General features: G+C 33.8%; 1 protein-coding gene across 1 annotated transcript in view; it reads right to left on the bottom strand.

The window, feature by feature from the left end:
- The window catches only part of HCN1 (hyperpolarization activated cyclic nucleotide gated potassium channel 1), a 382,069-nt gene that overhangs the window by 321,906 nt on the left and 33,211 nt on the right, over positions 1-26,952 (bottom strand). The window contains exon 2 of the mRNA XM_002744995.6: positions 15,864-16,287. Coding sequence (XP_002745041.3) covers positions 15,864-16,287 — 424 coding nt within the window. The remainder of the gene's footprint in view (positions 1-15,863; positions 16,288-26,952) is intronic.

Below are 26,952 nucleotides of genomic sequence, written 5' to 3'. Positions count from 1 at the left end.
TATAATTGATATACCCAAGAGGCTGCTCTGAGGGAGTCACCCAGGGTAAGTGCCAGTTCCTGTTAATACCTAAAAGAATGTCTATCAGCTTTCTAAGCACCTTATGATCTTGGGAAGGAGATCATATGGTAGGTAGCACCATCATTGGTCCCTTAATTCTTTCTCTCTTGTCCAAATTATAGTACATGCCACTGAATAAGAACCCTGCTTCAAATCCTACCTGCCTCTTTTCCAAACCTTGTGTATATTAGTTTGAGTCATATTTAAGCAGAGAGGGAGCAAGATCGATTCAAGATTTTGAACCATGGAGTGTGGATTTATATCCTGGCACTATCACTTACTAGCTGTGCAATATAGGCAGGTTGTTAATCTCTCTGTGCCTCAGCTTCTTCACCTTTTTATGGTGATAATGATACTACTCACTTCACAAAGTCACTATGGAGCTTAATGAAATTAATATTTTTAAGAGCTTAGAATAGCATGTGGCTCCATAGTAAACACCGTATTTGCTAAACATACCATGGTGTTGCCTAAAACCTTTCAAAAGTTTCTTACTGTCCTCCGGGACAAAGTCTACACTCTTTAATTTGACTTTCAAAATACCAACTTATCTTTCCAACCTCATCTCTGTATACCTCACCTATTCAGACTTTAGTTTCTTGAAAAAATTGCTTACATGTCTTTTAACTTAAGGAATTTACCTTGGCTACAATGTATTTCTTTGGCTTTCTCCATACGTCCTAGCCTTCTTATAAGTCTTAGTTCAGGTAACTTTCTCTCCAGAGCCTTCCCTAGCCTCTAAAGCTGTTATACATCCTCGAAGAGAACTGTTTTGCTTGTTTGTTTGTTTGTTTGTTTACTCATATAACTAGATTTTAGGCTATTTAAAAAAAGAAATTAATTTTTATATACTGTTGTAATCTATATGCACAGCATGAGTCCAATATATATTTATTCAAAAAACAAGAAAAATGAATAATCAAATAATGGGCCATACAGCATCTGTATTATCAAAATGTAGATCATATTTCCTCTATTATGACCTCATTAGCTAGCCAGATGGTTATCTGGGACCAAAAGCATCCATGAGAGAAAAACAAAGAGATCAACCTGGTTGGTGATTTTAATTTGAACAGATAATTTAATTTGAAAGGTAATGTAAGTTAGTCATAGGCCAACTTGGTAATCAGTTCAAGGCATACCCTGTCTTCATCTCTCAACTAGTCCAACTACTGAAGTAATGCTATTAAGAAAATTGCTTCAGTTATCTGACTCCCAGTTACTTGGTAGATTTCGCTTCTTGACTTTCTTGCAGCTGGTTGAGGTCATGTGACATTTTGGCCAAAAGGTTGTAAGAAGTGAAATATATTACTTCTGAGTCTGATTATTTAAAACTATACAGAGCTATCTATCTCCCTGTCAAAATGACTGGCAATGGTCATGATGGAAGCTGCTTAGTCAGTCTACATCCAGGTATGAGATGACAAGAAGCAGGACCACAAACCCACCTATGATAGTTATGTACTTGGGAGCAACATATTAACATTTGCTGTGAGAAGCTACTACGATACTTTAGCCCACATGATAACATTCCAATATTGAAAAAAAAAAAAAAAGTCTCCCGGAAACAATTAACAACTCACAGACTACCCACTGGAGAATGTTGATCAAGATTTCTAAAAACTCTGAGAAAACACTCCAAGGAAACTATCTCCCAAATTCTATGAAATCTTTATTTTGTAGGCTCAAGTCTGTAACAATAACATTATTTGCATGACTGAGCTATGAGGAAACTTTTTTGATTGTTTCTTTGGAAAAAAATTGAACTTTTAAAATCATATAATTTAGGAGAGTATGTTTCTAGAATAACTATTGTTAAATTACAACAAATTTAAGTTGTAGTTCCTAAGCTGAAGCTTTTGCTTTTCATATCAAATAATAAGTGAACAAAAGAAATTATCATCCAGAGTTATACTGGGTACAAAGGAAAATAATTAATCTGATATCTTTTGGTCTTGCAAGTTGAGCAAGATATTTTGCCAATTTGGAAATGTTCTATCTTGAATTTAGTCATCTTCTTAATTGCTTTTATTTTTTATACAAATGTTATGGAGTTTTTTTCTGTTTTAAAAGGCAGAAAATAAATGACATTTATTTTCTATCAAGAGGTAGATTTCACTGGTTTTGTCAACCTCAATACTCCATTCTTCAGTTCAAGGGACAATGGAATTTATAGTATCCTGAGTCTCTGAAATAGGACTTCCTTGATCCTATGCTAAGTCTCCATTGTGTGTGAGAGTGTGGGGTGTGTGTGTGTGTGTGTGTGTGTCTGTCTGTCTGTGTGTCTGTTTCCTGATAAGGAAATTATATTTGTTTTCTCCCAGTAATAAAAAAAATGACAAATAGATATTTTGCTGACATCCTGTTAGCAAATCTTCTGGTGGGAAATATGACAAAGGGGGATAAAAAAAAATTTTGCTTCCATAAAGGTAAAAATGATTTTAAAAATTCATAGTATCAGCAAGAACTTGTTTTCTTGGTACAAAGAGAAAGGAAGTGATTTCCTAAGGGTAAGAATTAGAGCTGAGGTCCTTTTACCTCTCACTTCTTATAAAATAGGTATTATCTAACCTGAAATTCCGGCTAATTTCACTGCCTGCCCAAAACAAGATTAACAACAGCAATGACAATAAAAACATCATCAATAAATAGTCCTACTATTGAAGAGATATTTTACAACACCTTTTTGTGGAAAGAATGCACTGATTTTTCAAACAGAATCTATTAACACATGGATTCTCTAACAATACCACAACAGACAAAAATGTTGGAAGTGACTCCATGCTGAAATAGAAGCTGGGGGGTACAAGTAAATAAATAATATACTAATGGAAAAACGTGAAGACGAATGAATAATTTTGAATAAGGTAAGTATTTTCAGAACTACAGGATAACTGATTTGCTGTTGGTCACTCAAGTGCCTGAATGCAGCAGTTTCTTGATAATCTGTTAGATATTTCCAATCGTCTATTTAGTAATTGCGATACATTTTCTGGTTAAGAGTCTACTACAAGGTCATCCATACTACAAGAAAAAGAGGTGGGGGGGGGAACGAAGTTTCCTTTTTGTTATCTGACTAAATGCAGAGTTTGTAAGACTGTCTATAAAATTAAAATACATTGTTCTTTCTTCTAAAAACAAATTTAGGGATCTTTTATAAATGTGTATGATTTGAATGCAAATGAATGTCTCATATTATATTCTAGTATAAGGAAATTATTTTGCAATCTCAAAACAGTATTAATATTATTTTAAATATTTTTTTTGTTTCTAAACCTTGGGAAATCTCACATTTTAGTAAAGAATTGTATGTAACAGCCCCTTTTTTATTTCAATGGGCTAATCAAAGGATTGTAATCATCTGGCCAAAACATCACTATTCCCCACTTCCTGCTCTCTTAGAAACCTTTCTAAATAGATTGAGGAGGTCTTTCCAATGGAGCCAAAATGCAACTTTAGAGTCATTCTCAAAATATTCTATTCAATAATTTATAATACATGGGAATTCATATATACTTGTTATAATTTTTTATTTCCTTTTCTAATTCCTCAACAAAAATACAAATTATCTTTTAGCAGTGGCTATTATACATCTTTATATAGGATAGTACAGCTAAGCATATGGTATACATATGGCCAATTAATATATTATTAAGTTCAAGTTCTATATTTGATAATATAAAGATATGAAATTTTCATGTGAGGGTCTCTCATTTTTATTTTGTATAGCTAGTATAATTACATATACAATGTTTAACTGGTTGTATAAAATCATACATTTAAGAAATGTAGTACTAAACAGAGTTCTTCAAAAATCACAGCTTTTTACTGCAACATGTGCCCACTAAAATTTTTTTTCACCTGAAGGCATAGGCTTATCTTTTAATTTCAAGCCATTGAAAATTTCTGAAATATCGGAAATAATTATTCGACTAAATGAGAAAAGCGTGAAGGATTTAGTTGGTGAGGTTCCCAGTAACACTAAGAAACAATAAAACAATCATCTTCGACCACAGGCAAATCCTGATAATGCAGAGGCAGGAAGACTTCCGCAAAACCATGATTTTTTTAAATTATTTTTATTGCTTACTGGTGCCCTCCTTTCTCCTCTGCCAGTCAACCTAAACTCACCACATTCTGGCTGAACCTCCCACTCATATAAATGCATTCTCTCCCTCAGGCTGCGACACTCATATTCATGTACTTATCCTTTCTGTATAATTACTCTCAGCTACCTGTCAACCAATAGCCTGCTAACATGTTATCTAGTAATAGCTTAAAGCACATTTAACATTTTCTAGGACACTCTTGAGGATGATAAAGATCTTAAAACATAAATTAATCGTTCCAAATAGTGAAATTTTAGTTATTAATATCAGAATTCACATGAAATGTTTGAGAGCACACAGCTGGTCACTTAGAACTTCAAGAATCCATTTCTCATAACCTAGCAGTAAAGAGAGTGAATGTATATACTACTTTGCAATCTATATACCATCTAATGTTATTCTAAAGCCAATGCGTATGTGAGCCTAAAAGATAATAAATCTGAAGTTCTTCAATAACTCTTTCCCAACAGATTGGTAATTACTGGCATTCCTTGGTAATTACTGTTATTACAAAGTTGCCTTGCTTCTACAACAAATATGTGTAAGGAGAAGAAAGAGAAGTTGTCTTTACTAGATTAAAGATTATCTAGAACTACATTTCTCTAAACTTCAGTCTAGATAAAAATGAGGCAATATGTTTTAATTGTACAGCATTGTTAAAACCTATCAATTCGAATGCTTGTGATTCATTGCCAGTTAACTGAAAGGAGTTGTTCTGAACATTTATCCTTCTCCTTAGTATCATGAAAATGAATATTTTCACACAATGGAGAACTCCTTCCTGCACTAAGAAACTGTCTCACTCACCAAGCTAGTTGATCTTCCAAGCATTACTGCTAGGTATGGTTAGGTAGTTATACTTCCTGGATTCTAAATTTAAAAGCATATTTACCACAATCCAGATTCTACTATTTAAATCTTAGGCATGAGCCAGAATATTGAGGAAGGAAAAAATTTCATTCCTTCATAGATTCTGTGAAAGAATCAGTGAATTAACTTGACAAACTAATTATATCTTATATAAATATGCTCTTTAGATCTTCAATTTTAGAGTTCACAAAACACTTTCATACGAATTTTCCATTTGATTATCAACCAAGTAGGAGCTGTCATTCATGTTTTTTAAATATGAGAAAGATGTCTGAAAATGACTTGCACAAGATACTCCTGACTCTCATTTCAGAATTCTGCATTCCCCCCGTTCTCAACTCATATCCCCACAAAAACAACAAAAGCAGCAAACTGAAATAATAGATTATTGTAAATATTCTGACCCATAAACAATCTTAATGGAAAACCCTTTCTGATCACACTACTCCTGACTTAGATAAGATTATCTAAAAATAGCTACCATTTCTTTATTTTGCAACTGCTTTAAACTATCAGGAGCCCTGAGACCAGTCTCCAGAGTCCATACTCAATGTCTACTTTCACTTTAAAATGTAATAAGGAAAGGAATTTAGCTGTCTTAAAAAAAAATGGTCTAAATGGCAGATTTAACTCAAAATAGCCACCAGAATTACATAACCAACCAAATGCATTTCCTTTTCACACTAAGATCCAACTCATATAATACAAAATCTAAATTGCATACATCAGCAAGACTGAAAGAGAAGTCAAAGCATGTCTTCCTCAGCCATTATCTGGTGCAACTGAAGGGCTCTAATTTTATTTGCTCTTGAGCTTTCATAATACAGTTATAATGCCTCATAAACTGACTTTCTGTGACAATTGCTGATATACTTCAAATAATATGCTTATATTTACATCAATCATTCTTTTGAAATAATGCAGGCATAATCTTGTTTTCCAAAGTATTTTAAATTAGTAAAAATACCTTTGACATTGAATCAGACTAAAGTGAAAGACTGATTTATTAGAAATTGATAGTAAAAAGGCATATATTTTTCTTTTCATTAGATAAGTATGTTTAGCATTTTCTTCAGAGATAAGTTTAATTTCACCTAGTTATTTGTAACAATAAAATATTATTGGATGTCATGATACCATTTCCAATGTCCATTATGTATCATCACACCTTTCTTGTTTGTAGATAGGCGCACCATATACAAGACCAACTAAAGTGACCCATTCAACTGAGATAATTACTAGGATAATTAAAGTAACAAAGTGTTTTATTATAAAACACTCTGGCAATGGAACCAGATTTCAAGTTTAAACCAGAAGCACATCACAAATTTTGTCTGCAACATTCATAAACCAATACTATGACAAACTGTAAGAGCACAGATATGAGTCTAAAATAGCAGCAGCCATAATATATATGGTAACTGCATGCACAATGAAAGGAAAAACTAAGTAATCTATTCAGAAACTGGATAATTGTAAGGCTAAATGTGCTTTGTCCTAAATTAGCCTGCTTCATCTGCTGCTTCAGTTCTTCAGTTGGTATATTTTGGGCAGAAGTAATGCATAATAAGGGACAGGCACATTGGCTAATGCTTGTAATCGCAGTGTTTTAGGAGGCTGAGGTGGGATGACAGCTTGAGGCTAGGAGTTCCAGACCAGCCAGGGGAATACTGCAAGACCCTATCTGTACATAAGAAACATTTTTTTAATTAGCCAGGAGGGGTGACATGCACCTATAATCCCAATTGTGTGGGAAGATCCCTCGAGCTCAGGAGTTCAAGGTTGCAGTGGGCTATAATCCTACCATTGCACTTTAGCCTGGGCCAAAGAGCAAGACCTTGTCTCTAAAGAAAGAGCAATGTGGCCAGGCACAGTAACTTGCTCCTGCAATCCCAGCACTTTGACGTGGGCAGATCACGAGGTCAGGAGATTGTTTCATCCCTAACATGGTGAAACCCCGTCTCTACTAAAAATACAAAAAAAATAGTCAAATGTGGTGGTAGGCACCTGTAATCCCAGCTACTTGGGAAGCTGAGGCAGGAGAATCGCTTGAACCCAGGAGGCAGGGGTTGCAGTGAGCCAAGATCGTGCCACAGCACAACAGCCTGGCTACAGAGGGAAACTCAGTTTCAAAAATAAAAAGCAAGGCATAATAGTATTCATAATTCTTTCAATATTTGCCAGGGCAATAAACACAAAAAAAGAGCTAATAATTGAACTCCTTTTTGAGATTTTTACATTTTAAATTCATAGAAACATGTATAATATAACTTAAATTTCTATGAACTTTTTAGATTCAAAGTATATGTTCAACAATAACATCTCATTTGAACCTTAGATTATGTGAGATTGGACAGAAAAATTATAATTATCCCCATTCTATCAATGAAGAAATTGATTAATTTTCCCATCATTTCTAAATTCCCTTGGAATATTCCCCAGACTTTGCCACTTGGAAGGACATATACTTTCACACTTAGATTTGAAAGTGGCCATATTTAGCATGCTTTCCCTAGAACTTCTCTTCTACTCTCTACCACATACTCATATATAATATCTCTCTCTCTTGGTTTTGTGGTTTACACCATAAAGCTTGTAACACTGGATTCAATATATTGTTGTTTGATTTATTAGTTTGTTTATGTTTTCTTTTCCTACTGAAGTTCCATTGCGGAAATAACTGAAATCACTTAGCAAGTATTTTAGAGTCCAATTATTTCCCAGACACTAAGCTAGGAGCTGAAGATGCAGGAAAGCTATGATATTTGTCCTTTTGGAGTCTAATATGTAGTTTTAAAGACACAGATACAGAGAAATTACAAAAGTAATGACTGTTACAAAGCAGAAGCACAAGGAGCTATACCAGATCCATTACAGATGGAACTAACTGCGTGTGAGAGATTAGTTAATTCTACCTGAAAGAAACTATGCTTAAATAAAATGAGTTGGGTAATCTGAAACTCTTGAAAGGAGCAAAGTTCTAGAAAACATGAACACATAGTTTCATAAACATGAAACATAGGATTTGAAATGTGGTGTTTGACAAACTAAAGAGGTTCAACATAGTTAAAGAATAATGAGCAACGGGTTTCTCAGGTTGAGAGTTTGGCCAGAAACAAATTTCAAAGAGCCTTGAATATTGGATTGTATATTGACAGTAATTAAAAATTACAGAAATATTTTAAGCAGGTGGGTAATATGGTAATAGTTACTCTTCAAAACTATCGCTTTTGAGTTTCTGAGAAGGCAAGCAAGGGTGAATTTTTAAAAATACAGTTATGGGGCCGGGCGCGGTGGCTCAAGGCTGTAATCCCAGCACTTTGGGAGGCCGAGGCAGGTGGATCACGCAGTCAAGAGATCGAGACCATCCTGGTCAACATGGTGAAACCCCGTCTCTACTAAAAATACAAAAAATTAGCTGGGCATGGTGGCGCGTGCCTGTAATCCCAGCTACTCAGGAGGCCTTGGTAGGAGAATTGCCTGAACCCAGGAGGCGGAGGTTGCAGTGAGCCAAGATGGCGCCATTGCACTTCAACCTGGGTAACAAGAGTGAAACTTCGTCTCAAAAAAAAAAAAATACAGTTATGAATCGAGTATAGAAATCCAGATGAGACACAACTGAAGTTGGCTTGGACTAGGATGGTGGTAAGGGGATCAAGTGAAGAAGTTACAGGATTCAAACCACACTTGGGAATCAGTAGAATAGACTTGGCTATTTCTTGGTAATTGAAAGAGTAGGAAAAGAATACTTTTTAGATTTCTGACTTGAGTAACAGGAAATATGGAAGAAGAAGAAGATCTAAGGAAAAAATGAACCTACTAAGATTGAGGAGCTCATGAGATATCTTTGTAGGGATGTCACTGAGTCATGTAGACATTGAAGCAACTAGGTACATAATTTAGAAACTTGGGTATCATTCTGATTGGTATCAATATATAGCCATGGAATTACAGAAAAACCTGCAAAACAAGAACACAGATTGGGACAAGGATCGGGCATTAAGAAAGTTGAATGTTTGAACTTAAAATGGGAAGCATGAACATTTCAAATTGGATCTTATATTCTGACATTTAACTGAGATTTCCATGTCAAAAGCACTGAGATTATACAGATCTGCTGCAGGACACTGACCAAAGAGCATTCACAAAAGTAAGCCTTCCCTATAACCTATGTATATGTACATCGTGCACACCCTGTTACAACTTTTTAGTTGTCTTGGGGCTGGGCATGGTGGCTCACGCCTGTAATCCCCAGCACGTTGGGAGGCCAAGGTGTGGGATTACCTGAGATCAGGAGCTCAAGACGAGGCCGCCTAGCCAACATGGTGAAACCTGTCTCTACTAAAAGCACAAAAATTAACCAGGTGTGGCGGTGGAACCTGTAGTCCCAGCTACTTAGGAGGCTGAGACAGGAGAATCACTTGAACTCAGGAGGCAGTGGTTGCAGTGAGCCAAGATCAAACCAATTACACTCCAGTCTAGACGACAGAGCAATTGCCTTGACTTAATGTTTCATTTCCAAATAGAACTCATTTTATTGCACATTAAACTTCAACATATCTGTTAAGATATCACATTCAAAAATACATAATATAATACTGGAAACAATTCTCTCAGAATACTGATAATTGTTTAGAGAAGGAACTTAAAACTCTGTTTAATTGGAGAAAAAAGTATAGTTAGAAATCATTTTACATATATGACTATCCATTGCTATTCCTTTTTTTTTTTTTTTTTTTTTTTCAAAAAATGAACTAGCCAAGAAAATAGATTATTCTAGGAGGGTGTAAATGAATAATTTCAAAGAAAAGTTTGGCATTTTAGAAGATAGAACCTTAAGGTAACGTAACCAATAGAGGACACCTAGTGGTCTTCAACAGAATCAATATTTGCTTGCATAAAATATCAGGCAATTCACACACATGTAAGAATGTTGGTGTTAGTAGATATGCTCATTTGAGAAAGATGTCATCATAAGTATTATAAGTATTACAGAAATATATGTTTAAATGTTTCAGATAATTTCCATATACTTCCTTTCATTTGAACTTCACAACTGGTTGATTGTTTGTGGGCATAAATAAGTTGCTTTATGTGATTTTCCCTAGATTACATAGAAAATAATGTTGCAGTTGAAATATACACTAATTTCTGGTATAAAATCCATTCCATACAACCATAAAAGTCAAAACCTCCAATATAACTGATATTTAAAATAGTAAAACACTGTAGGTAGACTTCATAGAAGGCCTTATCATACTTTATTAACTGATACAAACATTTTCCAACAGCAAGAGTACTTGGCCAAGATAAACCTTTTTTTAGTTACCTAAAAAAGTAGTGTGTTTGACACTGACTGCATACAAAGAAATGCAAGGAAGTGATAAACCTCTCTTCTAACTGGTGTTGTTAGCTCTCTCCACAGTGGCCTCCAATCCTCTTCATTCAATAGCACTCTAAAATGTATATCTCCTGCCTAAAATGCATCAATGGTACCTTTTGATTAAGTCTACCCTTAGCACAAATTCTGGTCTACATCTCTAAACTTAATCTGGATTAGTGCGTCTACTGCACTAGGCTGCTTGTATCTTGTGTCTTATGGAATGCACTGGTCTGCCTGGCCCACTTGTTCAACTTGGTAATCCATATTTCAGATTCAAAATTCAGTTCAGTATCTTCAAAGGCTTCCTCTTGTGCAGAAGCAATTGTATTGCTCGCTCCCTTATTTGTGCCACTACTTCTTACACCATCTGTGATTATTTGCTCACATCTGCTTTTCTTACAAAATTGGCATCTGTCTTCTATTCTTATTTGCAGCATCTCCACATAACAGATTACTCAGTAAAGCCTTGGGAGTGAAGAACGAATACTCTCTTATTATTATTTAATGGATTTAGAGCATGGGAGATTGCCAGTATTTAGTGGATAAGCATGCTCTGATTATTTATTGTATTTATAACCCTGCACTAGTATATCAAAAAATTCAAGGGCAAAATTTGACACTGATTCTTCCCTATGATGTCTATGTCTGGCAAAAGGAAAGGAAAATGTGTGTAATAAAGCATTAGTAACCAAATGATCATGAACACATGCATGTAGAGCCAGTAGAAATTTTCATTGTAAAGGTATTGACTGTCACAGTAGAGTCCATCAATATAGAATACTTTCCGAAAATTAGTTTAAGCCTGATTCTTTTTTTTTTTTTTTTTTTTGAGATGGAGTTTTGCTCTTGTCACCCAGGCTGGAGTACAACGAAACGAACTCAGCTCACTACAACCTCCACGTTCAAGTGGTTCTCCTCCAGAGTAGCTAGGATTATAGGCACCTGCCACCGCACCCAGTTAATTTTTATATTTTTCAGTAGAGACATTTTTCACCATGTTAGCCAGGCTGGTCTTGAACTCCTGACCTCAGGTGATCCACCCACCTCAGCCTCCCAAAATGCTGGGATTACAGGTGTGAGCTACTGCGCCTGGTCTAAAGTCTGATTTTTAAAGGTGTGACAGAAAAAAAAAAAAGTCTTTCCAAATCAGAGATGTAGCAGGAGTAAAATTATAGAAGCAGAAAGAATCATTTTCTGCAAGCAACACTGTAAAACAACACAAACAAACAGAAAAGAGTTGGGTGCAAATATGAAGTGACAATGGTAAGAGCAAGGAACAATGTGCTGGAGAGCCTTGTAGGCACAGCAAAGAAACAGATTTGATGTGATAAGCAACAGGGAGCCTCTCTAAGATCTAGTACAGGGCAGGTTTGGGACAATCTGCTGTTTGCTTATGGCAAGTCTTAGAATCCTATGTGTTTTTTAAAATATGAAAGTAATTAAAATATGTATTATAAAATAATAGATAGGCAATTTATAGTAATAGTTTCTACTCTACACCAATTTGAATGCTAAAATTAACCAAAGACAGAAACTGTAATCTGCATTAGTTCCCTGTAGAATAAATTTCCTTATTACTTCTCTGTTGTTACATACAATTTGTATATAAAACTATCTCTAAGCCAGTATAAATATCTAATATTGGTTTCAAGAGAAGCATTGAAATGTTCAAGACACATTATTCATCTGAAATTGCTATAAAGATATAAGATCAAAACCACAAGCCCTTTTTCCTGCCCCAAAATGTATTTAATTAATTGTGATTTGTCCCAGTTTTATACAAGGGAGGTTGGGGAGATTCAAAACGATGATTAAAAAATAAAATATTAAGGTTATATATTCCAAAGCCATAGTTATTATATAATGATGCATTTCCTACTTTTTAAAATTAACTATGAAATATTTATGCTTTATCTATGACATTAAGTCCTACAAAGAGATAATCATTACAGTATAGCATTTCTCTTTGCAATTAATATTTCCTAAACCTCTAAAACATTTCGAAGGTCATCTCCTATTGATAAAATGACTGAGATCAGCAGCTGTAAAGGAACTCTTCACCTTTACAAACTGAATAATCTCCTATTCACTAAGCTCTTAATCTACTCTTTATCTCTTCAGTGGCTTGTGATTGTCACATATTCCATTTAATTTCCAGGGATTTCCTCACCGTATGTCTCTCTTAGAAGGATCATACAGAATTGGGTCCCCTTGTGAGAGGTTACGAAATAGCAGTCTGGCTTGGATCACTATCTTTACTTGTAATACAGTAACAACAATGCTGAATTCAAACAATTTTTTTTTAACTCAAATGAAAGAACGGGAAAGATTCACCTCGGTTTTCTAGCTATTGCAAGAGAAGACATTATTGGCTTGATTTATCTAAAATGTCTCCGATTTTTACCTCACCTGGCAATATATATAAAGTTTCAGTTTAATGTCACAGAGAGCTATTTTTACATCCTAAATCTATTGATCTTATAATTGGCTCATGAAAACAACTTCCCTCTTCATTCTTAACGCCATGTGTTTCATAAATTAGTTGCCCAAATCAGCTATTTCCTCCTGTATTAAACATTAATTCAGCTTTAGAAATGATAATAACATAAGGACAAAATTTTAAAGCTTCTGTATCTCATTCATAATATTTTTCTAATTTATCTGGCATCAGGTCTTCTTGTTGTTTTTCAGTTGAACTAATTCAGTCCAGAAAAAAAAAATGTATTGTTGAAGATGGAAGCAGTTTCCTATAGAAGGCAGCAGCTTTCCTCAGGAATGATTCATTTAGAACTGTGACAGCTTCCAGACTTCACACATTACTTCCCCAAATTTGCTGAATTTAGCATTAGCCAGCTTGGTACTAAAACACTGAGAATCAAAGACATGTGGGAGAACTCACATCTTCCTCTACATTCTTATTTCAAAAGCTCACAGAGCTACTTTTTCTGATTTATTTGTTGTATTTCTACTTGTAAACATATCCTTGTGGCATTTACAAAAATCAGGTAGAGAGATTTCCAGTTTTGGAATCATTCAAGTTTCTTTGTGATTATGGTTAGAATAATGTAGGTGATAGAAGGATGAATTGTTATTAAATTCTGGATTATTCTTCTGTTTCTTCCCTGTTTAACAGTATTACTAACAGGCATTAAATACCCATGATACACAATATTATATGGGATATCGTATAATCAAGAAAACATTCTTCATCTGAATGGGCTTATGGTTCATTTATTACCAAGGTTATTTATTTATAAGAAAGATCTTGCCAATTCACAACTCTAGCCTGAATGTACTTGGTTACCAAATGTCTGTAAGTGCTTATTAAATTGCATTTTACAATAATGATAGCAGTGAGCTGATGTTCTTAAATTATATCATGACATCTTTAAAACACATCATGTTGCACAGATCTAGGTGCCTGTGATTACTGCCAGAAGCCAAAGGACATTGGTGTTAAGGAGTAGGCTCTTCTATGACCACATGGCCTGCCATTTTATCTGATAGAATGCCATCTGTTCATCCTGCTGCCATTCTCTAGGGTAACTGGGCTAAAACCACAAGACATTAAAAATAGTCACATTGCTACTGTATTTTTAATTGACTGGATATTTATATCAGTGACTTTCCTTTCACAGGATATTTGTTAAAATATTTTTCTGTGGCCTTGTTTTAAAAGGTACTGTTCAACTTTATTGCATTGAATGCCCCACTGTCTTACTTAAGAAAAGTTCCCTACAATTTTTTAGAAAATCTATAAAATGGTAAAATATTAAGATACTTATAACTAAAACAGTATATGTCACAGTAAGAACTTATGTACTTTTGCAGTTATGAGCACTAGATCCTGACTCTGATTGCCAAGTTTAGAATCCCAGCGCTACTTCTTACTAGTTATATGAATCTGGACAAGTTAGTTACCTTATAGTATTTAATTGTTCTCATCTGTTAAATGATGACAATAATATCTACATCACTGAGTTGTTAGGAAGATTCAGTGACCTAATACATGTACAGGATCAAACATACTACATGACATGTAATAAGCCTTCAATAAATATTAGCAATTATTAGCAAGAATCATCTTGGTTTGGTATTAATCTCAAGTTAGCATAAAAAAGCTTTGAGAACTGAACATTTATTCCATTTTAGATGGAATGTGTTATATAGAGAAAAATTACAAGATGAATCCGATTTCTCAAATGTGCTTCATTTGATTTTAAATATATCCCATATCCATATTTTAAGAATGATCCATTTTTATGCCTTTTTATCAGTGTATTATGCAGTGTTTTATTATTTCATGTCATTTCCTGAAATCCTGTGAACCAAAATGTCACCGACAAGCACATACAAAAACACTGCTACCACCTCACAGAAATCAAACAGAACTTCCATTTTATGACTTATTTAAAAGCATAATCTATCTTGAAAATGCTAAAAAGTATTTCTGTAGGGAGTAAAGCAATAATCTATATCCAGTATATGTCTTTATATGACTTTCATTAGTATTGGTTTAGGCATTCTACAGGTCTTTAGGACTGTTACGTTTATGAAGACAATAAAATTCAGTTTATAATTAATACAAAAAGACTTAGGAAGAAAAGGAAGTCAAATGGTTAATAAGCAGACTTTGAAGATAGGGATATAAGCTCCTTTGCTTGATGATGGTTTAACTCAGATCTTTGGAAACTCCAGTTGGCTGAGCCTTCTCAGGTCCTACCCACGTCTGAGAACAGCAGATGCCCTATTCAGCAAAATATGGGTCTGACTAGTCAAGATTCACTCCATTTATTCACTGTATTCTTTGTGTTTTCTATGTACAATGTCCCCCATGAATATGCTCTTTTTTAGTATCATGAAATGAATTAATAGGGAGAAACTATAATAAATTACTATAAGCAAGGCCTAATAGTGAGCAAAATTTTAATACACTGAAAACAAAGCCTTTATATATACAACTTGGAAATAAAGAAGCAATCTGTTTTACCCAAACATGAGTTCAATGAAACATCAATATTAGAGGAGACAAAAACCACACTATCTCATAGAGCTAATGATGTACTAGATTAGCAATCAGACCCTACACATCTTTATCAAAGATGATACTTGATGTATTCATATTAGATTTAAAAAAAAAAAAGCAAGGTGGGAGAAGGGTTGTATTGAACAGGATAATGATTGTTAATTAAAGTGCATTCATTTTAAAATATAAATTGGCATAAAATGATCACTATTTTTTTCAGCTCATTCAAATATATTATTTGATCATATATTTTAGGGATACAAATATATCACTTATGCATGGAAAAGAAGAGTCAAGTACATTTTTCTACTTGAATTTCATAAAACTCATTACATGTAGTGCAGTTGTTCATTTAAAAAAGTCATATTTAACAGTTTCATGATATAGATTTAAAAAAGAAAAAGATGCATCTTACCTCTTCCCATTGATGTATGTATCTAATTAACCTTGAAAGTCGTAATAAACGCAAGAGACTGAGAATTTTTGTAAACCTCACAATGCGAAGTGCCCTGGCTGTCTTGTAAACTTCTGAATCCATTCCTTTTTCTACAATAAGAAAGATATAATCCACTGGGATGGATGAGATGAAGTCAACCACAAACCAGCTTTTTAAATAATTCATCTTGATCACTTTGGGGTCCAGGATGATTTCAGAACTGTCTTCATTGACAGTCCCAGTCCTAAAATTCATGATCAGGTCCAATAGGAAAACTGTATCTGATGCCACATTGAAAATAATCCATGGTGTTGTTGTTTGCTCTGTAAAGAATGTGATTCCAACTGGTATGATGACTAGATTTCCAACCATCATTATAAGCATTATTAAATCCCAATAAAACCTACAACAAATAAAAAAGAATCAGATTTTAAGATGTAGGAAATAACCAGCCTATTCCCCCCATGAAAAATTATTACTGACATATAGTGAAATCAGTAAGTAAAAGAACAAAGGAATGGTTTTGTAAGAAAAAAAAAAGCATGTTCCTTAAATGGCTATATGTTTAAATATAGGTAAAATTAGTATATTCCTAAACCAAGGCATTATAATCACATAATTCTAAGAATTATGTGATATGAAGCATTACACAAATAAAATCAAGAACATTCATACCCCCATTTATTTAATAAAGAGGCAAAAAAAGCAACTTGCCTTATAGTTAATACAAAATATACACAGAAACTAGAAGGAAGTGTAAGACTAGAAGATCTGTAAGAATGCCTTTGGGAAGGTTCTTTAGAGGCATTTTGAATTATTATACATGTCCATTTACCATAGATTCGAAAAAAAAACTGAAATATATAGGATACTCTAACAATTAGTCTTGGTACTACAGATTTCTCTCAATAAATAGATTAGGTTTGCCATGGAGTCTAGAATACCCTGGAGCTTTGCGGTACTCCAAATACTTATGCTTTCTTCTTCTTTTGCTTGAAATAAGAAAACTAATTTTGGTCTGATGCTAAAAAGAACTGAACAGGTTCTACTCCAGATTTGAAACCAGAATCTACCTAAAATTTGTGTTTTTACTACTTTAAATATATTGCCACTATTTCTCTAAAAATATTTTTTTTTGTTTGTTTTGAGATAAAGTTTCACTCTTGTTGCCCAGGCTGGAGTGCAATGGCACGATCTCATCTCACTGCAAACTCCGCCTCTGAAGTTCAAGCAATTCTCTCGTCTCAGCCTCCGAGTAGCTGGCATCACAGGCGCCCACCATGTCAGGCTAAAAAAATTCTTTCTTTAACATTTCTAATTTAATTTTGAACATGCCTATGACTACTAATTACCTTTTGAAATACTGTGATCTCAACTGACATTAAAATTGAGAGAAAACCAGGAATCAAGTTCCTAGCTTAACTAAATTCATTTGACATAACTATAACGTTATTTTTATGAGGGTTCTTTCAGTCTGTTGACTCTGCCGTTAATCAAATATTTATAGTTGTTATTGTGTCTACTTCTAAAAATGAAAAAAAAAAACTAACACAACTGTATAATCATGAAATGTTTCCAACAACATGAGCTACTTTATCCTAGTCATAGGTATGCTCTTGAGCAGGTTTGCATAAACAATATAAACTTCCATGATAAAAATGTCTGTTAACCAAGATATTTTTGTCTTACATGAGCACTCCTACTTAAACTGTTTTATCTACATTTTGGTGAGGTATACATTTGTATAAACCTTTCAAAGTTACTATCATCTGCAATTATCAATGAATGACTCCTAAAGTAAAAGTAGTAGTTGAAGAAAAAATTATAATAGGCCCTATCTTCCCTGTCTCCAGACTCAGGATGTTGTAAAGGATAAGCGTTTACCATTTTGAAGATTCCACCAGTATTTCTGTCAAAACTTATCTGTGATTTTTAAAACAAGTATGCAAATACCCATGTCAGTCATATAACATGCACTGGTAGTTTAAATGAAATGATTTTATATCTTCTTCTCACAGTGGAGATGCAAAATGTGCCATTCAACATAATAATGACAGAGGAGAGATGTAAAGGAGGTGCAATATTGTAATAGCTATTTCACAAAGAAATGGCATTACTAAACTCTAAAATAAAACCCTGTCTACTCTGAGGATTTTTCACTCCTGGGCACTCCTATCAAGTGCCTTCTGTAAGCCTCTCTCTCTGCCCTCCTCTTCAAGGCTGTTGTTCCCCTGGGTGTCACACATCTTTCATCTATTCTACACAGTGCCCTTGAGAAATATTATATACTCATCCGTGTCTTTAATAATTAATTTGTAACCGATGACCCCAAAAGCTTTATCTTCAGTCCATTCCTATCTTCTAAGCCTCCTAATCCTCATAATCAGCAACCCGTTAAATCTCTCTCCTGGCATATCTCACACTCCTCTCAAACAGTCTGCCTAAGCTAAAACTCATAATCTCCTCTCCCACATATATTCCTCACATATCCCCTATCTCAGGGAATGGAACAACTTTATATGTGATTTGCAAGCCAGAAACCATGGAGCCATCCTAAATAACTCTTGGCCCCAAACCTACTCAAACCCATATCCAATTGCTTCCCATGGCTGCTTAGTTTTCACACCTAAATGTATGTTGTATTCATCCATTTGCACTTTACAATTCCCACTGCAGCTGTCCTCATTCACAAAGTCTTACCAGCTGTTTTATTTAGAAACAAGTCACTTAAATTCTTTTATTTTACATTTTCTAATCTGTTCAATGAAGATTATTATAGAACCAAATGCACAGGGTTTTGGGGATTAAATGAAAAATATATGCTAATCCCAGGGCCTGGCCTATAATTGTGGCACACAATGCAGGTGACCTAGTCGGTACCCATTTACCTTTCCTCACCTACCAAAAGAAATCTAATTTTGCAAGAAGCACCCAGCAGCCTAATAAAAAATATTCATTACTATATACATCTTTGCATTTCTGTAATTAAGATAGAAGCTTTTTTCTGAAGGAAAACTAATATCCCATCCCTCAGAGCAATAGAGATAAAAAGAAAGTACCATTCATTCATTATTACAATAATAATGCTTATCATACCATAGCTTTTTGCTAGCAATATGTAATATAGTCTGAAGCCATTAGATATCTTAATACCAATAGGAAGCTCTGTTAAACCCTGTAGTATCCTTTGAAAGTAACATTGACTCTATTTTGCAGACAAAGCCACAAGTGCTATTCTGTGCTTATATACACTGTCTTTAGTTAGCATGGATTCATTCCTTAGGTAACCAAAGAAAACGCAATTATCACCTATTCTAGAAGTTCAATAAACCTTCTTTAAATTAAAAAAAAATAAGTTCTTGAAAATTGACCCTATGAAAAATGTCTTACTCAATTGCCCATGAAACTTTCTTTCTAGCTCTTTACTCTAAAAATTTCTTAGACACCCAAGTTCCTTCTTTTCCTTAACTCTCAATTTCTATGTCTCACACATTTTATTACCATATCATCTTTCCCATCTATCCCCTCTTTCCATTCCCATTATTATTTCCCTGGTATGGGCAGAGCGACCTTTTGCTTAAAATTCTTCATGAGTCTCCTGTCTACTCTTTCTATCAAGTCCCACCACTCCCGAAGCAACTTACCTAACAATCAATTTGCTAGGTCAATAACCAGAAATGACTCTCTCAATTAAATGAAAACAACTTTGTTTGTCAAGGCACTCCATGATATGACTTCCTCCTGCCTTTCCAGCCTCCTCTTTTAACAATTGAGGACAAGCATCCCATATCTTAGGCAAGAGAGCACTTGCTCGTGCTTTGCCCTCATGCCTACCTAGGTACACATATAAGAGGTATGATTACTTCCATTCCACCTATTTTTTTTTACCTAACAGCATTGTACTTCTCCCTCAAATCCCATTCTAGCAATGAGTTTCTTAGTTTTTTGGGGGTTTTTGCTTTTGTTTTTTGTTTGTTTGTTTAGTAGACTTTAATTTACAGTAGTTTTAGGTTCATGGCAAACTTAAGCTGAGTGTACAGAGATTTCTCATATACCCCCTGCCCCTACATATGTATAGTCCCTCCCTATTAACAACATCCACCACCATAAAAAACTATTTGTTACAACTGATAAGCCTACACTGATATCTCATTATCACCCAAGGCCCATAGTTTACATTAGGGTTCACTGTTGGTGTACATTCTATGGCAAATGCATAGTGACATGCACATACATGAGTAGTTTCACTTCCCTAAAAATCAGATGAGCTTTTCCTATTCATCCTTGTTTTCCCTCATTTGTTAGTTTTTTTTTTTACAGACCCCAGAGCAGCATATATTCTCAACATGCTTCCTAATTTATTTTTGATGCTATTACTAATTATTTATATGTGTTTGTTCCATCATTACTGGACTTAAGTTATTTAAAGTTCAAAACTATATCATATCTTCTATATATTTTCTGCTATAAGATAAATACCATCTAAGATAGCAAATGTTAAAAAATATTTAATTGGATTTTAAATAAAAACATAAACTTTAATGGGGGCTTTTTAAAGAAAACATTTTATAATAAGCCAAAGAGCCATTAACAAAATAAATAATAATTTCTTAATGTTTTTGCATATAAATCTGGATTTTACTTATTGAGGGTTTTTACAACAAAATACATTTTAATAAATAAAATAGGAAACAGAGGTTACAAATATGCTCTTAGGTAAGATATCTAAAAAACAAAAGAGTTGTGTATTTGACACATGATTTGACATATTGTATAATCTATCTACTTCTATTCATCCTGCCCCAGAGAAATAGTATTTGTAAAAGTACTTCATTGGACTTTGAAGACAGACCAGAGTTAAATGGATGATTTGGAGCAAGATATTTAGCTGCCATAAATTTCCATTTTTTTCTACTACCCTTAGAGTTACTCTTCATGAGGACTATATGCAATAGTGTATGCAAAGTGTAGCATACAGAACCTGTGTTAGAAGAGAAGCCATGACCCAAAAATGGTAGCTTGGGAGTTCTATCTTACACTGGATAGATAGAACTATCAATCTCTGTAGTATCCTGAACAAGGTTTTAGTTCTCTACAAAGCCTGACTTCAACATTGATAGGACTCTTTACTCATTTCTCCTCACTTATAATAAATCCCCATCAATTGAAGGGGTGGAGAAAGAAACTGTTATGTAGAAACTTCCTTTTTCTGAAATACCAGCGAAGCAGAGAGGACACTCACTGAAAACTAATGATCTTTATAATTTCAGCAAAGTCATAAACTAGGTAACTATTTTACCTTTTTAATAGAAATATATACAATAGGCTAAATAATATTTCAAATTATAATTAATATATTAGCACAAATAAGTATAATATTAACTACTAATAAAATAATTTTGATAGGCCACTTATTTTTTAATGTAGAATGTATCTTTCTATATAGGTTTTTATAAGAGAGAAAATGGCATTTAATCCATGATATTAAATCAAGAAGAATTCCAAATTCAGTCATACATTTTTTTTCTCTACACACATGCATGCCTCTAATGTTTGTGGTAAGGAGAATTCCTCCTTGTTCCTAACAAAATCTTTCCACTCTTCTGAAGGCCCCCAGACCCAGTTGCTTAGGATATCTGCTCCAGTTGTAACATCCTGATGTCAGACATTTCTAACCTAAAGCTTTAATGAGATTTAAATGATCATCATACTTTGCTGCTACTAAAGGTGCTTGTATTCACAATATTCTCTCTAAATAGTAAATGAAAGTTCTCTTCTTCTTTCTTTCTGATGAAATAAATATTTGTTATTTACCAGAATTTAAGAAAAATATTTTTGGTTAATTTCCTGACATGGTATCAGATGTACAGACATTCCTATTTTATCTACAATTGAAATCAAATGATGTAATAAACCTGTCCCTTCAACTCACGCTTAAGATTGACTTTTAAAAGAAAGAAATAGAAGTCCCCAAAAATAAATGCTTTTGATAATTTCTCATCAAATCTAGCACCTCTTTGGCTGACATACAGACCTAGTGTGCTGCTTCTGTGAAGTCCTACTGGTTTCAAAATTAGTGGTGCTCTAGGAGATTAATAAACATCACCAGCTGCATTATAAATTTTGGACCATTGTATTTAGAAGAATAATTTCTTGATAACAATTATTTTCTAGATATGAAACAGGAATTAAGTGCATGTTTGTAACAACTTATTTATCAATCCGCATAAATAAACAAATAAATAATCAAATAAATATCCAGCTGGAATTTTTTAATAAAAAATCAGGTCCCAAATGTTATTTAAAATTGATTCAAATTTTAAAATCTAATAGCCTGATGATTAGGTACATATGTTTTGAAAAACAGCATAAAAAATAGTAATCTCTACATAGCCTGATATTACTTCAACAGTGGAATAAATTCCAGTTCCTTCACAGAACTCCCTTTCACCTGATCCCCATCCCAACTGGAGTTGATCTCCTCTTGTCCCAAATGCCTATCCTAATTTCTCTACATGATTTTCAGCATCTGAGTGCATCTACTTACCAAAGAGTGAGTACCCTGCCATAATATCATGTCAACAATAATTTGATAAAGACTGCTTAATAAGCAGTATCCAAAAATACTGCTTTAGCCCTTATTCCTAGCAAAATTAAATGCCAGTCATCTTTATACTTAAGTTACCTAGCAAATAGTATACATACTGCTGATTTCCCAGTGATTAAATTCCAAATTAGTATCTGTGTTAATGAGGGTTTATTATAGCATTACACAATCTTAGTTAAAATAATTATGATCATTTGTTCTTTTGGACGATTGCAAAATTAATCAGGTACAAGCCTTTGTTTCTTCTCAAATGGTAGAATTATAACGCATGTTTTTAAACTGTTTTAATCTTCTTTCTTTAGACAAGAACAAAGATATCATTCAAGGGGACTTACATTGTGTTATTCAAATTCATTTCAAATGAAGGCCACAGGTTTCATTTTGCAGATTCCAAACATCTGCTCCCCCCTAAATATAACCCATCAATTATATTTCTGTAAGTCTATAGCTTTAATCAAAGGATACAGGATGGAGAAGAACTCCCTGGGCATTAAGTACATCTATTCTGCAGCATTCTATCTTTATAAGGACATGTAAATTTTCCATTTAAAAAATCCTTAATTTAAATTATTTAGAAATAATGTATAAAATAGCTCCTGGTTTTTAAATTTAGAGCTCTCCAAAAAGTTTAATTTGAAACTACTCCTTAACTTCTAAGTAGTTTTATTTGATGGACCATTGGGTGGTTTTTAAATTTTATTTCCTACTTCTAACTCTTGACAATTTATTCTTTTAAAGAAAGCAAAAATACTGTCCAGTTCTAATTTCAAATGGATTTTCCCCTCATTGCTATTGTAATCCTCCCACCTCATTGCCTATTTCCAAATCACCCAGTTTATTTTTCCTCTTGCTGATAATACAAGTCACCTCCCTGTGTATCTTGTTACTCTATAGATCTCAAAAATCTTTATTCTCTTTGTTAAGTCGTAAGCTGCCAATGCCATACATATCATTTGCATTATTGTTTCAGTTTGTGGGTGTGATGGACAGTACTGAATCAAGCACATAACTGTGCCCTTCAGTCTTTAAAATGTCCATGTTTTATGGAAGCTTTGGAATGTGTTTATGATTCTGATTTCTAGATATAACAATTTATCTTACCAAACATTAAGGGTGCAGCATTAGGGCTATAAAGTATTAAATAAAGTATTATCTAATAAATAAAATATTTATTAGCTAATAGACACTTTAAAGACATGGTCTTGTCTGATATTAAAATAGCCAAAGAAGTACGAAACCTTGTCTAAGTGTGAAAAGAGGAAAAAAAAAACCATCTAGTTAAGGACATTTCTTAAATTATTCAAGCAGAAAATTATGCAAATTGATTTTGAACCCAAGACCAATTTCTGTACTTGCACTCTTCCTGCCATATTCAGATAAATAATTTAAGAATTTAAGAGAATTCTTTTTTTTTCTTTTTATTGCATTTTAGGTTTTGGGGTACATGTGCAGAACATGCAAGATAGTTGCATAGGTACACACATGGCAGTGTGTTTTACTGTCTTCCTCCCCTTCACCCACATTGTTTTTTAAAATTGTATACTTAATAGAAGAGCAATGACAACTCTTACACCTATTCTTATCAGTCACCCATCTAAGCAGATAGTTATGTAATTGTTTTCACAAAAGAAGAGGAATAGGCTATGATGCTACAGGTACAGCTCAATGTCAGGCCTTTGGTCTCTATGCCTTTTGATACAGAAGCCACTAAGAGTTTGCCTACATTCCCAGAGACTCAAAGCGATAGCTCTCCTGTGCTTATACCCATACAGTAACACACAACTTCTAAACAGAGGAGCTATGGGATTGCCTGTTTCAAAAGGGATTTCTGAATTATTTCTGCCTTAGCTCACAAAGATATCTCACTAGTGCATTGACCAAAGTCAGTTAATATCCTCTAAATGCAAAAAAAAAACTTGAGAAACAAGAGTCAAATGTAGTATCAAATATTCTTTCCAAATAGTTACATTATAATAATGTCAAAAAATATGTACACAGCATGTATTGTTCTAAGTACTGTGAAAAATGTACACACAAACCATATACAAATTCTGCCCTGAAGGACCTCCAAAAAAATGAAGACCTAATATGCCTAACATGAAGCAGTTACATATGACTAAAAGAGGATTTAAGACATGTTCTGTACATTTCACACCATAGGTACTCTGGGTTTCCAAAAGAGATTTTCGATTGGTCATCTTTTAAGTAAGTTCTAGTATTAAAGAAATGTAAGGAGAGCATTTGCTAAGGAATCCTGGGGTCGCATATTTATCATGGCACAAATATTAATTTGTCAACAAACGTGCTGCTTCCTAGGCTTGGAACTATGCCTCCAAGAGAACTGGATACAGCTTAATCTTCCAGAAAACATGAACAAATCAATAACGCCTTATAAAATAGTATAAGTTCTATGATAGGCTTTATAAAGGGCACTTCTAAAAGACAAAAAGGAGAGTGATCAAGTCTTCTGTGTACGTAACAACACTCCAAACATTCATTGAGCAGTAAACCTAGTGCTAGTCCCAGGGTTGCCAGAAGGAATACCAAGAGAATTAGACACAAGGTAGAGATAAAGGGATTAAATTGCACAAAACGTTAAAAGGTCTGGTGGAGTATTTACTTTTCCAACTAATGCTTTAGATGTTATAATATAAAATAAATCCAACGGTATCCCAAGAGTTTGCTCCTAACATATTTTCAAGTGTTTGTTTTCCCAATTAAAATGTAGGCTCATGATCAAAGACAGCCAAGAATGTGATCAAATAAAATCTCAATTTAAAAAGTGTTAAGTTCTATTTATGATGATACATTTTATAATATATTTTTCATCCAAAATGATATTTTAAAATAACTGATGTCTACTTATTTATTTCAATAACAAATTTTTGAAGTTAAAATACTATTCATTTCTACAGATTTTGAGCCCTACAGGGATAAATAAGAATGCCATTTCCATTTAGTATATGTTCTTTCCCTAAAACAGTATGTTTTAAGATGTTGTTTGATACTTATACTGCATTGAGGTTTTCACCCACTGGCAGCTGCGTATTATCTGATGCACCAGAATGGGTGATATGTCAAGGAAGAAAATGATTCTACCAGGAGCATATGTTTCCAGGTCTGCAACAAATATCAAGGGTGTGTGGGCAGAGTAACATTTGCTATGGAATATTAAAGAATTAAAGACTGCGTTTCTTTAATTTTCTTAGCAATTCACATCAATCCTATAGCATACTTTAAGCAGAACTTTCAGTAGAGTGAGCAATTTTCCATCACTTACAAATGAATCAAATGAATACCCACTCCAATTCACTACAGTACCCACAAAGAACTGTATGTATGTATGTTTCTGCATAGGTATAATAAGAAATGTTTTTGTCCTATTTTCTTCCCCTCTTTCCTTCATCATTTAGTGATACTTATTAAATCTTTTTTGCTTCAGTAGAAAATACACATATGGATGATGTGATGTTGCTCAACAAACAGCAGAATCCCATTAGTAGACACATGCTTTTTTATGTAGGCCAGTAACTTAGAAGGACTTCTTAAATTATTTATAAATTTACTAAATTCTGCAAAAAGTTTCTGTAATTTGCACATTTTGGTTCACTTTTTAAAAGATATGACTTCTACCTTCTGGTAATTTAAGTGACAGGCTATGTGTCTGGTTTCTTCAACAACTTAAAAAGCAAACAACAAAAACAAAAAACTTGCAAAGAAATAAAATCTCAGACTTTTTTTGGTGATAGATGATTGGTAAAAAAAAAAAAAAGTAAAAACACAAGAACTGATCTTATATACGCATCAAAAATAGCAATTCCTAAAATATTAATTTTCTTGTGTTTGCAGATTACTAACTCAAAAGTCATTATTTCAAAATCCATATGGTGTCACATAACAACAGAAAAGATTAAAAGAGAAAAATATCAACCTATAGAATATGAGAATTAAACTGTGCCAAAACTCTTGGCAATTTGAAATTTATGTAAATGTCTTAATTTACATTTCTACCCAATCTGTCCAATTTCTCTGACCTTTTCTCTCACTAATCCTCAACCTGATCAAGGAGCTTTAGACAAGCTAATCTAATTACTTAGCCTTCACACCTCCTTTTTAAAGTGTCTTCTTCATAACTGCTCCCTGGAAGTACTTGCAATACTCTCCCTTCCATTTCTCTCCTCTTCTTGACATTCTCCATGCTCAAGTGAGCTACCAACTCCCCCAGCATAATCCCAAGGTCTCTGAGCCAGTCACTGTACTCTTTCCATTGAACTTCTGTAGACTATGAACCTTAGAATGTGTTAAATCTAATCCCAGGACAAACAGTGGTGCCTCCAGAATATCTATTTAGGTGAAAATGAGGGGGTGGAAAACCAGCAATATAAAAAAGGGCTTAGGAGGATTTGAAGTAAAACTGTTTCCTTAGCCATCATGCTGTTTTCGCTTAGAGTTTTAATGACT

Source organism: Callithrix jacchus, chromosome 2, assembly GCF_049354715.1.
Source record: "Callithrix jacchus isolate 240 chromosome 2, calJac240_pri, whole genome shotgun sequence".
Lineage (NCBI taxonomy): Eukaryota > Metazoa > Chordata > Mammalia > Primates > Cebidae > Callithrix > Callithrix jacchus.
The sequence above is the reverse complement of the archived record's forward strand: the minus strand, read 5'-3'. Positions and strand labels throughout refer to the sequence as shown.